Source organism: Pelmatolapia mariae, linkage group LG17, assembly GCF_036321145.2.
Source record: "Pelmatolapia mariae isolate MD_Pm_ZW linkage group LG17, Pm_UMD_F_2, whole genome shotgun sequence".
Lineage (NCBI taxonomy): Eukaryota > Metazoa > Chordata > Actinopteri > Cichliformes > Cichlidae > Pelmatolapia > Pelmatolapia mariae.
Window position 1 is genome coordinate 35,025,001 of NC_086242.1, and position 16,320 is coordinate 35,041,320.

At 39.8% G+C, this 16,320-nt stretch overlaps 1 protein-coding gene across 2 annotated transcripts in view; it reads left to right on the forward strand.

Moving 5' to 3' along the window:
- Positions 1-9,085: 9,085 nt before the first annotated feature.
- ptprz1b (protein tyrosine phosphatase receptor type Z1b) overlaps positions 9,086-16,320 on the forward strand; it is a 68,781-nt gene continuing 61,546 nt past the window's right edge. For both annotated transcript variants that reach the window (XM_063500423.1, XM_063500424.1), the window contains exon 1: positions 9,086-9,433. In XM_063500423.1, the coding sequence (XP_063356493.1) occupies positions 9,370-9,433 (64 nt within the window). In that variant the 5' untranslated portion in view covers positions 9,086-9,369. The remainder of the gene's footprint in view (positions 9,434-16,320) is intronic.

A 16,320-nucleotide genomic window follows, 5' to 3' on the forward strand; every position in this document is an offset into this window, starting at 1 on the left:
AAGGAAGAAAGTTCCTCCAGTCTAGTTTTATGAAGCTGCCATGCCAGATAAAACCCACAGAGACACAGGTAGAACATGCAAACCCTGTTGATCGGTTTGGGATTTTTCAAACTGTAGATGATTTCTCTCAATTTCTTTATTTTATTTGATTTTTTTTTTCATTTTCTTATGCATTTGTAAAGATATGAGGGGAAAAAGACTCTGTCTCATAATGGCAAAAAAGAATCCCTCCAAAAAATTCTGTTTCCTGGATCCAGATCCAGATTAACTTAAACATTTTAAGTGTTAAAGACATAAGTCTGAGTAATCCTGATAATAGACAGAGCGAGACATAACAAAAACTCCTTGGCAAAGGTAGGAATGCTGCTAGTTGCAACTTGGTTTGGAATAGTTTAATGTCAGTAAAATTGTGTGTAACACAGGAAACCCCACCTGTGACTGTGGGATATTTTGCTAAAACTTTGAGTCTGTTTGTATGGGAGGTCATGAATTTATCCATACCTCCATATTATCCGTGGAAGCCTCAGCAAACGCTAGGTGAATGTAATGATTTTTTGTGCATGTGTGTGCATGTGTGTCTTAGTGGGAAATGTGTGTTGTTGATTAACTCTCCTTTTTCTTTCCTCCCTCAGCCACTGTGATGGAGAACAGTCCCACTGGTTGCCATGGCGCCCAGCAGAAATCCATCCCAGTTGGTGTGTAGACTGAAGGGAATGAAAAACACAAGCACCAAGGGTGTGCTTGTGAGAGGCTCACCCTGTTCTGGGGAAAGCAAGTGTTTGTGCGTGTCTTGAGTGCGTTTCTTTAGAGACAGAACTTCATTCACTATTTATGGCACAAACCATTTACTGACCTCACGTCTGGTTTGTTACTTCCTCTGTTAATGAGGGGTTTTCATTTGAGCTTACTTCATTACACAGATTTCAGCAGGTATAGAGCAGCTCTCTGGAAGTGCATGGAAAGCCAATAAATAAACGAGGGGCTGTGATATTCAAAAAAGTCTTAAAGTGGCTAAAATTGTCTGCAATTACACTACACTACTAAAATTGTTCCATTACAGTGTGATGAGTTAATTGATTGGATTTTTGTTGACACACAAGATGCATATTTCATGCTATCATAGAAACACCAACAACTCACATTGACTCACATTGAACCACTGCTGTAAGATAAAGTCCTAATATCTAAAACGAGAGCCTGTTTCATGTGGGAGGAATCCTATGCATTTGCCATGAGCTTTATCCCACCAGGCTCTAACCCTCCACCAAATCTTATGGTAAACATGCTTGTCGGCTTATGTAGCTCCTGTGCAAAAGTAACTCAGCTTAAAAAATGCATTAGGCTCCAAGGCAAGCTGCAAAGTTTTGAAGATGTGTTGTAAATCTCTGAGTGATGAATAATGAGTGTCTCCCTCACGTCTGTAATATGTGACTCGCAGTTTTGCATCATTATTTCAGTTGACTGTGGACTTACGATGACTCGTTTCATCTGGGACACACACTTATTAAGAACTAAAGGATTTAAGAATCAAAAGCTGGATTCAGAGATTAGAGCTAAATAGTTCAATAGATTTTATTTCAGAATCAGAGGCAGTTGAGTGCAGCAGAGTGGTTCAGGCAGCTGAGATTGCTGGAAGCAAAAAATACATGAGGCTCAACCCCTTATCAAGCAGGATCCATACAGACCTAATGGACTTATTTTGTCATTTTGGCTATAGAATTAAAGAAATCAATCTCATCTTTCAGGAAATTTCTGACTTTTAGCAAAAATTGTAACAGAGTTGCGGTTATTTTAAGAGTGCTTACAAAATGGGCCTGCTGGTGAACCCATGATGAATAAAGGGTTAAATTAGTCTGACTTGCAATTTGAAAGATGTTAGTGGATGAGACAGAGGGTTAATTAAAGAATTAAAAAAAAACTAGGTTTAAGTTTAAAATATTGTTGACAATACCAACAGGGAGCCTGGTTCTGCCGGAGGTTTCTTCCTGTTAAAAGGGAGTTTTTCCTTCCCACTGTTGCCAAAGTGCTTGCTCATAGGGGGTCATATGACTGTTGGGTTTTTCTCTGTATGTATTATGTAGGGTCTACCATGCAATATAAAATGGCTTGAGGCAACTGTTGTTGTTATTTGGCGCTGTATATATCAGCGGTCCCCAACCTTTTTCGCGCCATGGACCGGTTTATGCCCGACAATATTTTCACGGACCGGCCTTTAAGGTGTCGCGGATAAATACAACAAAATAAAACTAGTACCGGTACCGAAAAAAAGAAGATTTATTCATAACACACGTGAAAAGACCCAGGAAAACCGAGTTAACGATAAAAACGATAACAAAATAACGCTAAAAACTGATAAAACCCCTGAAAACCATACATTTCACACCTGAGCCTCAACTCTCGTGGCCCGGTACCAAACGACTCACGGACCGGTACCGGTCAGTGGCCCGGGGCTTGGGGACCACTGGTATATATTACATTGAATTGAAATTGAATACCATAAGATTTCGGCCGATTGGTTATATTGAACAATGTGGTGGAGAATTAAGAACCATGTTGTACTGTATACACACTGCAAGAGCTTAATTACTGAATGAGTCTTTGAGCTCTAAACTTCACACGAGTTGAAGTTTAGACTTCACACGGTGAGAAACAGGGAATGCAAAGCCACAGCCATGGAAAGCACTGTTGGATTAAGATCTGAAACTAATACACAACACAGAGCAACAAATATGGAGGCAAAACAGAAAAACACAAACATTCAGGAACACATCTTGTTTTAAAAGTAGAATGGGAGGCAGAGCATTCAGGCTCCTCTTCTGTGGAACCAGCTTTCAGTTTGGATTTGGGGCTGAGACTGGCACCCTGTCTGCTTTTTAATTTGTTTTCTTTTTTAATAAAGCAGAATCAAAGCAGAGCCACGGCAGATGGCCGTCCTTCCCTGAGCGTTGGGTCTGCTGGAGGTTTCTTCCTGTTAAAAGGGAGTTTTTCCTTCCCACTGCTGCCACGTGCTTTCTCATAGGGTTGTCTGATTGTTGGGGTTTCTCTGTATTATTGTAGGATCTTTACATATAATATAAAGAGACAAATGTTGTTGTGATTTGGTGCTATATAATAAAACTGAATTGAACTGAAGTGAATTTTAATTTGCAGTACAGTCACAGGCAGCATTAGAGTTCAGACTGACTTCATGAGAAAACTTTGTTTCAATAATGAGTGCAGGCTGAAGAATAGAGGTCCACACATCTGATGACGCCACACCTCATGCCATGTTAAAAACTAAACCTCATTCACAGTGACCCTTTGCACTTAAAAACCACTGCTTTCTGCAAAATCAGGAACTCCAAATGAAGTATACTGTACCTTTCGGCCCAATTATAATCTTCCCCCTATATACCCTCTCCCTGCAAACTCTCACTCTCATTCTCATGGAAGGTCTGCCACATTATGTGCTGCTTCAAACCAAATAACCTTAAATGGAAGTGGGTATAAAGCCAAGGCTTAGTAACTGCATTCTGTGAAAGAGCAGAGCTGCTTTTAGATCTAACACGGAGGGCTGGGTCTGCAATAAACTAAATGAAGCGCCATTCCTGAAACATGTGTATGTTTTTGAAAAAGCGCTTTATATTTTATTTATTTATTTGTTACAAATTGTGATAATAAGCAAAAAGAAGACAAAATGTTATGAACCACTGAATAAAGATTAAATGGAGCAGGCACATTTCCCCCCCCAAAAAAGAAAAGATTGCCGTGATCGTGATCTGTCCATGTGAAGTTTTTGTTTCCAGAAGAATCTCTCCTACCCCACAATTAAGAGATGTGACTACACATCAAAAATACATCGGGCTATTATGAAAGTTTTAAAATGTTTAAAAGGGAAATAAAGCAGAGCTCAGAGGTTTGGAAGGTTTGTGCTTTCATGAATATTCATTTCCTCCTCTTTTTTGCTCTTAAATGACCTGGCTGTTTTTGACAGTTGTATCATTTTGTGTGTGTGTGTGTGTGTGTGTGTGTGTGTGTGTGTGTGTGTGTGTGTGTGTGTGTGTGTGTGTGTGTGTGTGTGTGTGTGTGTGTGTGCGCACACTCCACATACAATGTGGGTCATCGGTGGGATTTGAAGCTTAATTCTATGGGATCAACCATTTGGGTAATGTAGGCTCTCACCACTTTCATTTGACTGCGATAGCTCTCAAAGTTATTTTCTCATTCTGTTTGAAAGTCTTGCTTTCATTTTTTTTTAAATGAACTGGTGAGGTGGTTGATCCACAGTGTCATTTCAAAGCTATTAAAAGCACTAAAGCATTTCCTCTTCCTCCTACTGCAATGTTGTCAGCAGCAGAAGCACCATCTGATCTGGCAACAGATTCTTTGCGGAGAGAACCAGAAATGTGAGCAGCGACCGTTAGATTGGAGCAGTGTGATGTATTATCCATTCACAGTTGTCAGGAATAATGCCACAAGTAGAATTTAAAAAAAAGCTGTACCAGTGGAAGAAGTACTTTTTCTATATTTTTAATGTATGCTTTCAATTGTATGAGCACCTGTTCCTTTGGGGTGACCATCAGTCTGCTGTCACCTGTCAGTCAGTGTCACTTCGGCCTGTATATCAAGAAGAGGTTTACAGTACTTGTGACAAGACAGTTAGGCTTAAAGTCAGTTCTAAGAGCAGTTTAAAAGGATTATCAGATATAATGTGCACGCTGTCTGTAAGCTAAACTTTTAAAATTTTGATCCGTGCTTGTGATTTTTAAATATTCCAATGAAATACATCTTGCAACAGAAGATGCCTCTTGGATGAGAGTTGAAACACCTTCAAGAACTTAAAAATGTCCAGTTGCTTTCTTTCTAAGCTCTTTAGACTAGCAGGACTTGGATGACTGAGAAACCTACAGAGACATTTCACTAAAGCTGTTTTCTCTTTGTTCTTTCTGTTTTAAATAGTCCTATTTAGCATTATTATCACTTTAACATTCAGATCAATCTATTGACCTTAAAGGAGAGTCTTTATACTGTGCTTTCTATTTTTTCACTGTATTTTTCTATGACAGATTTTATGATTGGGCAGATGTGATTATGTCTCTAGGCCATTAATCTGTCCAAATATCCTTAATGAATCTTTCAGCTCTGATTCTTGTTCTCCTGCTCTCACTGTGTGCCTCTATCTTTCTGTGACTCATAGAAACTGTCATGTAAACATTTCATCCAGGCAAGGTTAATGAGACTATGATGTTAACATGAATTTGTGTGATATAAATGATCTGCACGTCTGGATTTGTTCAGCTAGTCCATTTATCAACATGTGCTAGGGGCCATCATATCAGAATATTTATGAGTGTTGTGAGATGGCATCTATTCCCCAGAGACAAATAAGAAATGAAGGAGTCGATAATGAGGTCTGAATATCGTAAAAACATAATTGCAGATAAGTAAGTCCTTTTTCTCCCCACTCATGTGATAAATAGAGTGTTCCAAGTGAGAGATGAGTCATTTGACTTCAAGATTGTTAGTGGAGACTTTAGTATTCCAGGACGGTAAATGTCAGATCACAGTCACACACTTGCTCACATTCAGTTTCACTCTCAGATGAAACCACTTACACTCAGGTACTGCTAATATAAATCGATGACCGTGGAAAGAAAAGAAAAAGAAACCCCTTTCTCTCCTGACACCGACTGATAGGTCAGCTTGCCTTTTAATCGCAGAGAACACGGAAACTTGGGTCACGAATTCTTAACACAATGTACTGTACAGTGTTTGAGCAACCACCTACTGTATAATGTGCAGCCCAATGTTTTCAGCACTTACAGTAAGCATTACATCACTCACGCCACAGCGAAGGCATCTCTTTCTTTCACCCACAAACACAAACGAACACATCGAGCAGTATTTGCCAAACCAGTGGTGTCCAGAATGCTGACCTCCCGTTGCCACCTCCAAGTCAATATCATTGTCAGTCTGGAAATGACATCTACTGTCATGGTAACAGACGTTTTTGCATTTCCACACTCATTTAAATAACATTTGTTGACACTATATGCACATGTGTAAATGTGAAAGAAGCCACATGAACGCTGCAAAGATTTTTTATTTCTATGTGTTTTAAAACACTCAGTCAGCTGCCTCTCCATTAAATCCACTGTCCTGGACAGCAGCTGGCAACAAAAGTACCGACTCTGCTCATGTTTGGTGTATCAGTGCATGAACAAATTCTCCACCTGCTGCAGGTCCTGCTTTGAGTAGCTCTAACCCCCTCCCCCCCCCATCTGCCTAAGTAACAGTAAAATTCAGAACAGGGTACAAGGCGTGTTATGTTAAAAACTACTTAAGAAGTCATCCACAGTTAGAAGTATATGAGGCAAAGATGAACAGAGGGCAGCTGTGGCGTGAATCTTTTCTTAAAGTGTCATTAAATCAGTGATTAGAGGCGCCGCTGATAACGTGGCGCAAATCTTCCCTGTGGGTAACCTAAATGAGCTCCTGTCAGGTTATTGACCTTGTTCCAGTCATGATGTGAATGCACAGTGAGAGTGAGGAAAGAGAGCAAACACGTAATCCATAATCCATAGCTGCCTGTGTGCACTGGAAACAGAATCAGCTTTACTCAGTAACAGGATGTGAGAAAGCTCTGGATGTTTTTGCAGGAGGCCTTCATCAGGCTGCAACTGTCAGAGGAGACCGTGTGTGGGTCTGACATGTTTGTTATCAGATGATTTGATTCATTTACCCCTCTTTTCTTACACTCATGTTACAGGCTTTGACTATAAAAAGTAATGTTTGTGTGGTTTGAATGAGGCTCGGTGAGAGAAGATTCCCCCAGTAGCTGAACGTTTCTATTCCTGTGAGTAATTACACAAACTGAGGGTCCAATCAGCATGTTTTCCACAGTCCACACTCCCGTTCTTTCACAAACACGCATGCACATTTACTCTTATGTGCCTGCAGCACGGACGCAAGAGGGGATATTGTAACAAGCATCCGAAAAAATGTTGGTCCAACAAGTGAGATGAGGCTCCGGCCTGGGTTAAGGGGGGGATTAGCTCTCTTAATTTATGCTAATGAATGCACACAGAGCAACAAGAGCTGTGTGTTATTGTGTGACTGATGCCTGTCTCACAGACACACACAAAAACTCCTGAATCCATCAGTCCAACCACAGCCAAAACTCTCTACCATCACCCTGTTTCCTCTGTGGGACTGCGCTGGCTCGGCTGCTTCCACATTCTTGTTTTTGTTATTTGTTTCTGCTTCAGCTCAGCAGACTGTCGTCATTTCTCTGCTTAGCTGCTCAAATTCAAGTTGTTTTTTTTTTTGTTTTGTTTTTTTTAAAGGTCACCACCTGATGTCCGTCTGTGACATTAGAGCCATTTGAAGTAACCTCACCATGCTTTTGTTTTTGGCTGATATTTCTGTGACATCACAGCTGTCTAAATTGCCTGTGGGGACACTTAGCTTATGAAAAGCCATGCTCATTTCCTATCAATGGGTTTCCTATCACAAACACACACCACCACCTTTTGACTATTTTTGTAATAATGAAGGCTGGAGGGAAGTCCCACAAGCAGACACAAGAACAAAAAGGATTGAAATAAAAATGAGCCTTTTATGGCTGTGAGAAACATCCAGGAGCAACAAAGTCTAATAAGTGAAGAAACCATAAATCCAAAAAGTAAACACAATGGAGCAAAGGGATGAATCCAAAAGGAATGATGTTCAGCACACGAGGGAGCATGCACAGATAAACCAAACCAAGACAGGAAACCTCACAACATTCAATCACCACAACAGTGAACCCAAACAGAAATCTAGACTTAATAATAAATACAGTTCCAAAACACCGCAAAATCTGTGGGCCAGGAAAACTTTTGGCACTCATGGTATTGTTATATGTTGTGTAAATCATATAGGCTTGATGCTGGAGACAAGAAGTGTTGTATTGGCTGGATGCAGCCCAAATACCCATACTGTGTACCAGTGGCTAAAGCCCAGATGTAGCCCACATCTCCGGGTTTCATTGGATCACAAAAACTGTGCAAAAGCCATCCCTAATTTCTTTATATTTTGCTTCCAAGGATCCAGACTGTCTTGGAATTTTTTAAAGCAGCCTTGAGTGGCAGTTTTTCAGATTTCTGAAGACCTTTCAAAGGTTTTCTTTGGACATTGGCTGCTTTTTCACTTACTGCAGTCTTGTATCTGACCATGTTTAGTAGAATTTCTTTCTTGTTTGTTAAACTACTTAACACTTACCTATGAATCAGTGATGCATTGAAAGGGCCGTAACTGAAGGAATGAACAACTTTTGTGTCTGCACAAATTAGACACTTAGTAAAGAACCAATTTTCCGTTTATTTCACTAAATCTATGAAAAATAACAAATATAACAGAGTTTGACAGGGATAAAGTATTATTTTTGCATGAACAAGGTGATTCCTAAAGAGATATTAGCCGAAAACATGGTTTAACATGGCATGGTGTGCAGTGTGTCATTACAAAATTTCGTGGAAACTGGACATGTGGAGGACATGAACCGTACCTGAAAATTATAAGAAAGTTTACATAAGAGAGTCCAGACTGTGTCACCAAATATTGACTTTTGAGCTTGTGAGAATTGTACAAACTCTGTTTTTGCTATATATACAGTATTTGACTGAATATTTCAATAAATCACTGCAGCTATTTCCATTTTTAGCCAAATATGAAGAAATGAGGCTCAAGAATTTTGCACAATATTGTGTAAGGGATGAAAAAAAAAACAATAAAGTGAGCTATGCAGTGAGAAATGAGTGTGTCACTATACAGCACTGTAACATTAGAGAGCACAGGTACAGTTACTGCATATCCTTGTCATCTCCACACTGCCACATATTACCAAGATCTCATTGGGTAGATAGGAGGAATACTGTATTATGTGTTGTACTGCCGCCCTGGGATATAAGAGCCTGATCACAGTCGCATGCCACACACACACACACACACACACACACACACACACACACACACACACACACACACACACACACACACACACACACACACACCATGTCCCTACTACCATAAGGAATATCGCAGGAGCGAAACAGTGATTTCCATTAATGGCAGTGGGCGGCGCGCGCGCACAGCTCGTCTCTCACTGCGATGTACATGCGAGTCCGTAATCGTCCAACCAGCCAGCGAGCCCGCACTCCTCAAATCAGACCCAGCCGAACCAACCCGAGCCGAACTACAACGATCCGAATCGACATCCCCGCCAGCGCAGTCCAAGGCTGGAGAGACGGAATGATGACCTCTTAACGCATCTTTTACGCACTCGACCCGCTGTCCGTCCCTTAAAAGCTCACATTCCGCCTGTTTGCGCTTGATTCGCGTGCTGAGATCATGGACACAGCACTTCTAAGGACCCATATTATCTTCTCTCTGCTTCTCCTTTTCATCCAAATAGGTAAGAAACTGAGGAGGAAAATGATAATAATCCCGATTTAAGTGATTGTGGTGGCTGACAAGTGATGCCGTGAATGTTTCTGAACGCCGTTTAAAGACTGAGCGGTGGGTCCGTGTAATTCCCCCGGATATTCGGCACACTTTCAGCCCGTGTTTCCAAATGTGCAATCGGTGGAAAAGACAGAAGGATTACACGTTACCGCTGGCTTCTCGGGGTTTCAGGCTAACCAACAGTGAATAATTGTAGTTTCAGAGGAAGCGTGCGCAGTGCATGCAGCGGTTTCCCTGATCATGCATTAGACGTGTTGAAGCGTTTTCAAAGACAAGTTGAAGAGTGAATGAAATGGGATGCTCGCTGTGACCGCGCTCGGTGTTTGATGTTTTATTTGGTGAACGCTCGCGGTCTTCTAAACGCATCTGAGAAGATAAATATTAATCAACATTTTCAGTGACATGACGGAGATTCCACTGGGATTTCTCTGAGTCATAAACATGTAGATGCAATCTACATTTTCATTTAAATTGGAAGACGCGGGAATCCATATGAAAGCTTAATGTTTAGCTCTTGGTTTAAGTACGGTTCTATATAATGTTTGAAAGTACTTTTTGGTTTGGCTGCTGAATTCACGCATTTAACACCTCAGTTATTATTTTTTGACCTTGTTGGCTCATTTTAGCCTCACCTTAATAGCTTGTTGATGCCACATCACAGATGCTCATTCGTGTATTGAAATTGGTACATATTTGCGTAACAGGTGGGGAAGTAACTGTGAATTCTGTGTATCCTGACTGCAAACACATTACCAAAGACTAATAACTTGAATACATAAGCAGGTCCAGTAACAGTACAGCATCCGATCTGTTCAGATTTCATCAAAACCAGATTAGTGGCAGTTCCAAGATCTAGCCCCCTCATGGAGCAAAGCCAAGTTACATGAATTAAAGCGAACAGTGTAGCTTTAGATGGTAACTTTCGGTCACTGTGGAATATATTATAGTAGTAAATTGATGCTGTAATATAACCAATATGGCATATCTAAGTGTTATCATAAAATCTGAGGCAAACAGTAAAATTGAAGTGGCCCCGAGAGGGATTTTCCTGGCACAGAGTCAGGAATTTTTCAACAAGAGTTCAAAAGTGAAGAATGAAATGAAGACGTTTCTAAATTTGCTGAGGTGCTCTTTGAACTACTTAGAGGGAAACCTGCCAATCTCAACCAGCTTCTGTCTGAAACTGGTTGAAAAACGTTGATTTTGACCTCATTACAAACGGTGACTTGTTCAAGGTTGAGTCTTAACGAGGTTATCCAACTGTTTTTTTTATTCAATCGGCTGTTCAAAAGGCAGAATCCCATGACGTTCCAGTTATTAAGCCGAGATCAGACGGTTTCAAACGTTTTTACGTCCCGAAACACAAACCTGTCTGCTCCCATTTGATGAGATTTTCTCTGATGACATCCTTTCTTTTTTTCTTTTTTAAAATTTGATAAACTCTAAATTTGTACAGAAATAGATGCATCATGATAGATGGTACGAGGGAGTACTATCATACCTTAAATCTTCCTTTACTACATGGTTGATTGGTTGGATGGTTGATTTCAATAATAGCAGTGCAATTGCTATTGCTCTCATGTCAAGAAAAAAAAAAGAAGAGGATCAGATTCTGCATAAATTCCACCAGCCTTTAACTCCTTCCACCACCTGCTGTCACCACAGGGTAAAGGCCATATCTTAATTAAATGGAGATCCTCGGAATAAAGAGATCTGTGCATCTGAGATTTTGTGCGATCGGCTGAGATCATTTTCTAGTAAACTTTAGAGGAGTTCCTTTCTAAGAAAAGCCTTGGCACGGTCAAAGTTTGAGATGAAGTTGTTGGCGTCCACTTGTTGTTGATTCTCTTTGCAATCATCTGATGCAGTTTGGTCCATTGCCTTTTGAATGTTTATGTGCAAACTTATGTTTTCAGATACATAGTGAGATAAATATTGTCTCCCCTCTCTCGAGGAAGCACAGCGTCTCCCCCCACCATCTGTCTCCCAATATGCCCGGACACCACACAACATCACACACATTTTCTTCCTCAGCCTTGCTGCCACACTCCTCCGTGCAAACACACACACACACACACACACACACACACACACACACACACACACACACACACATACAAACAGCAGTGAACACAGTCCTTTTTGCTGCACCTTATGCTTTTTAACAGCACAGAGTCTCCATACAGCGTACATCTGACTTCTCAGTGTGTATCACACCTGCTGCCTTTCATGCTCTATCTGCAGTTTAGCAGGAAGGAGGGGATGTGAGCTTGTGTTCCCTTTTGGATACAACATTTTGGCTTTGTACATATGAAGAACCAAGTGTTTGGAAACCCCCATAACACTGAGTTTTAGTATCCTGTGATCCTGCTGGTTAGAGATTTAAACCTAATCTGATTCAGCTCAGCATGGTGGTTGTCTCTTCTGGTGCTCTTACCACTTCACAGCAGACTCTGGGCTTCACTCAGCTCACACGTTAAACTCAGCTTTCCAAACACGACACGTTGTAGCTGATGCTTTTTCCCCCAGCTTGGTTCTGCAGTTGGTTGCGCGGTACCACCAATCATTTTGTATTGAGTTTAGCTCTGGTGTTGGACTTGGAAATAGTAGCAAAGGCACTGTGGCTGTAATAGATTTGGCAGTGCATGACAGTTAGTTAGATGGAGTGAGACAGCAACAGGCTGCATGCTATTGATCAGTGTGTGTGTGTGTGTGTGTGTTTGATCTGTGAGTGTAGTGTGTACTAATCTCATCAAAATTCCTCTGATCATCAGATGAATTTCATGAAGCCCCCTGTGCGGAAAATCTGAGCATCACACCACCATGCACTGTCATCTCTGAAGTGTTCAGCGAATTGTACGGTCTGCTTGTGAGATACCATCTGGCTGGCCAGTGCACTCTGGGAATTTGAACCAAAGGGGTTGCATCCGGTGACATAAGGATAGGATGCCTGATGGTGTAATAGTAATTGGCTACAAAGTATTGGCACGTACATCCTGGCACCCCTAGTGAACTGAGCATGCTCCATGTGTAAACACATCAATTATATGAAAGAAGCAATCAAATCAGTCAGATAGATGGTATTGCACAATAGGCATGTCTCTTCTGTAACAGTTAGATTTTAAATTTTTACTTTTAAATGGGACCTATTGCCTTTTTTCCTTTTTTATATACATTATAGAATATTTACTGCTATGGTGGTTGATGCTCATATTAGATATGGTCAAAGACTCTAATAAAGAGGTTTATAGAAGATATACATACATATACTGGTACATACAGTGCATACCACTGTCCCTGTGTCCCCTCAGTTTAAATGAAGACACCACCTTGTCTCCAAACTGTGCCATAAGGAAACTTGAAAAAGTGTGATCCAAACCAGAAACGGAGAAAGTTTTCCTTCAGTGTAAACGCTGTGTCTTATCAGTGCAACCAACATGTTTCAGAAGGTGCAACAACCAATTGCTAACCAGCAGGACAATGCCCATTTTTCGCTGGTGACCGGAGGTTGCCAAGGGGTTGTGATCATTCTCTTGGGCTCTGTGACAAGTCTAAGAATTAAGAATGAATTAAAATTAGTAATATAAGCCAACTTTAAAACCAACCATATTGCCATTAAATCTGTTACTTTATCAATCTTTGTAGGCAAATTGAACATCACAATAATTAGCCTATAGAATAGGGTATGATCTGATATTCCCATGTTGGTGTTGTTTCTTCATCATCATAACAATGGTGGTTTAGTATAAACAATGCAACTGACCAGTGACGTTGTCTAATCATTCAGTTAGTTGTATTAGCCAAGAAGTTAGCTAATGCTTTTAAAAACTATCACTAGCAAACCAAAGCAAGCGACTGAAATTTGGCTATATATTTATTATTTTGTTTATAATAAGGCCAGTATGCACTTAGTGTTTGGACAGTGACACAATTCTCTTTTTATATTTTGCCTCTATAGTCGACCACAGTGGATTTTACGTCAATCAAATCATGACAGACAGTGCACGTTTTCAGCTTTAATTTGAGGGGTTTTACAAAAGTATTGGATTCATTGTTAAGGATTGCAGCCATTCTTGTACACGGGGAGCCATTTGCAGAGGCTCAAACAGTAATTGGAAAGCAAACATAATTTTAAATATAAAGATTATTTTTAATACCTGGGCCTAAATTCTATGCAGTGAGTGACTGCCTGAAGTCACATATGGTTCCCTTGAGAAGCTCTGCTGTGAGTTTACTGCAGCTGCCTTCAGTTGCTGTTTGTTTGTGGGTCTCTCTGCCTTTAGTTTTGTCTTCAGTAACTGAAGCATGCTCCTTTGGGTCAAGATCAGGTGACTGCTGTGGTCATTCAAGAATATCCCATTTCTTTGGCATGAAAAGCTTCTGGGTTGCTTTTGCACTATGTTTTGGGTCAGTATCCATTTTCACTGTGAAGCATTGTCTGATTAGTTTTGGAGATCAGTTTTGACTAAATCTGAGCAGAAAGTACACCCTGTATACTTCACAGGCCATCCTTCTGCTTCTATCAGTAGTCACATCATATACACATTAGCAACGTGACGAGCCATTCCTGCACGTGCCATAATACTGCTTCCACCCTGTTAGACAGATAAAGTGGTAGGCTTTGGATCATGAGCTGTTCCTTTCCTTCCTTCATACCTTTCTCTTCCAAACATACTGGTTTAAGTTACCAGTCTTAATTTTATCTCTCCAACGAACCAATGATAATGAGATACTTCCCTTCTGTTCTTGACAATGTGACATTGGAAATAACTCTGTGATCATCCACTTTGTCCTCTGTGGCATTAGGCCTTTTGGTGTTGCCCGTACATGCCTTCTTTTTAAGAATATAGAATATATTAGCCAACTTCTACAATTTTATTTTTATTTTCTGCCATCTCTTTGGTAGGTTTATTTTGTTGTTTTTTTCAGCCTAATGATGGCCTCCCTCACTCACATGGACATGTCTTTGAACTTCATTGTTCCAGCAAACAGTTACTGAATGCAGGTTCAGCACTTCAAGTCAACTAATACAACTACTACAGTGCACCCAAATCAAATCTTGAATGTTTGATTTAAAATTCACTGTGGTGTTGAACAAAGAAAAAATTACACACATGCAAAAAAAGAAATTTCACTGTCCAACAACTTACAACTTACAGACCTAAATTAATAAAAATTAAAACTAATAAATGTATTTAGGTTGATAATTTCATTTATTTGCACATACTATACTATAAGCTCTGCCTGATTTTACTTTCAGGTTCACTGCTTGTGCAGTGATGTCAATAGTGGGCAAAACTGAACTGAATTGAACAGATCGACCTCTTAGATTGCTCTGTTGTCACTGATAACAGAGCCATTGTAGGGTCTTCACCTGACAAAATAATGTTAATGTAATGTGGTGCTACATAAATAAAACTGAATTAAACTGAAAATTAAAAATGAACTTAGATATCCAATGTATCTATTTAAGGCAGTGTTAAAGGATACCTCATAGAAAAATCAGGTCACTGCCTAATTTAAAAATCCAGAACCCTCTGAGCATTTTGAGTCTTCGTGGTTGGTGTCAGCATCAACATAACATAGAAATACTACATATTTCTATTTTGGAGCCCTGCTGTTTTGTATATAGGATTGCATTTAAGATAAAGTCTGTGCGTCAGTCTCCATCTACCTTTAACTCCATACTTAAGATGAGATTATGTGCGCACTAATTTTCACACATGCACACACACATTCATACACACATGTGTGCAGACTGATGGAGTCAAGCTTGGTGAACCAACGAAATAAAAATCTTCACTGAGGGAAATAAATCTTGTTAGAAAGATTTTCCAAAGCCTTCTTAACTGTCTGGCATTTGGGATAAAAAAAAAAAGTGTGTGTGTGTGTGTGTGTGTGTGTGTGTGTATGTATATGTGTATGTGTGTGTATATATATATATATATATATATATATATATATATATATATATATATATATATATATATATATATATATATATAAATAATCTGATTTCCTTTTCTTCTTGACAACACACTGGGGAGAGGATGATATTGCATTTTAACAAAAAAAAAAAAAAAAAAAAGATTCATTCTGAACGTTGAGGAATCCATTAACATTTCAGTGCTCTGCAGACTTTGTACAGCAAGTCGTATTTAAAGCCAAACTTGAATGTTGAGTATACGTGCAGAGGTAGGAAGAACTGTCAGTAGCCACTGCTGGGTTGGTGTTGCTAAAAACCACAGCTGTTGCACTGAATAATTGATTGGCTGCTTTCTACTTTGATAATTTTTCTTCCTGCCCTCTGTTTTTCCCTACTCGCGCAGCTACTTTTCTGTCTGGCCCCTCCATCTAAAGCATTATACGTGCTCTTATTCTTTAATCCACTCAGACGCATTCTGCTGCGACTGTGACAGCATTTGGTCATGGCTATTTTAGAGCTGGTCTGTGCCACGAGGACTGACAGATCTCTTTGATACTGAGCGTCCTGGACAGGAAACTCAGCTCAATGAATCGCTTATGTCAGTCAGAGCTTTCTTTTTTTTTTTTCACAAATTACTTTGGTTGTTGTTGTCAGTGGTGATTTAAAAATGCACAAAGTGTCAAAGATAAAAGAACATCAAAACCTGCACAAAGAGGTAGTTGGAATGATTGAGGATTTTAAAAAACAAAAACAAAAAACTTAGTTTCTATATTTTAAAAATAAACTTTAGTCAGTTTTCTCTCACAGTTTAGTTTAGTTTTTAATCAGTGTTTAATTTTCAGTTGTCTCATTCCGATTCACTGTTTCAGTTGGTTATGTTCCTAATAAGGTCATGGTTTGGGCTTAAATGC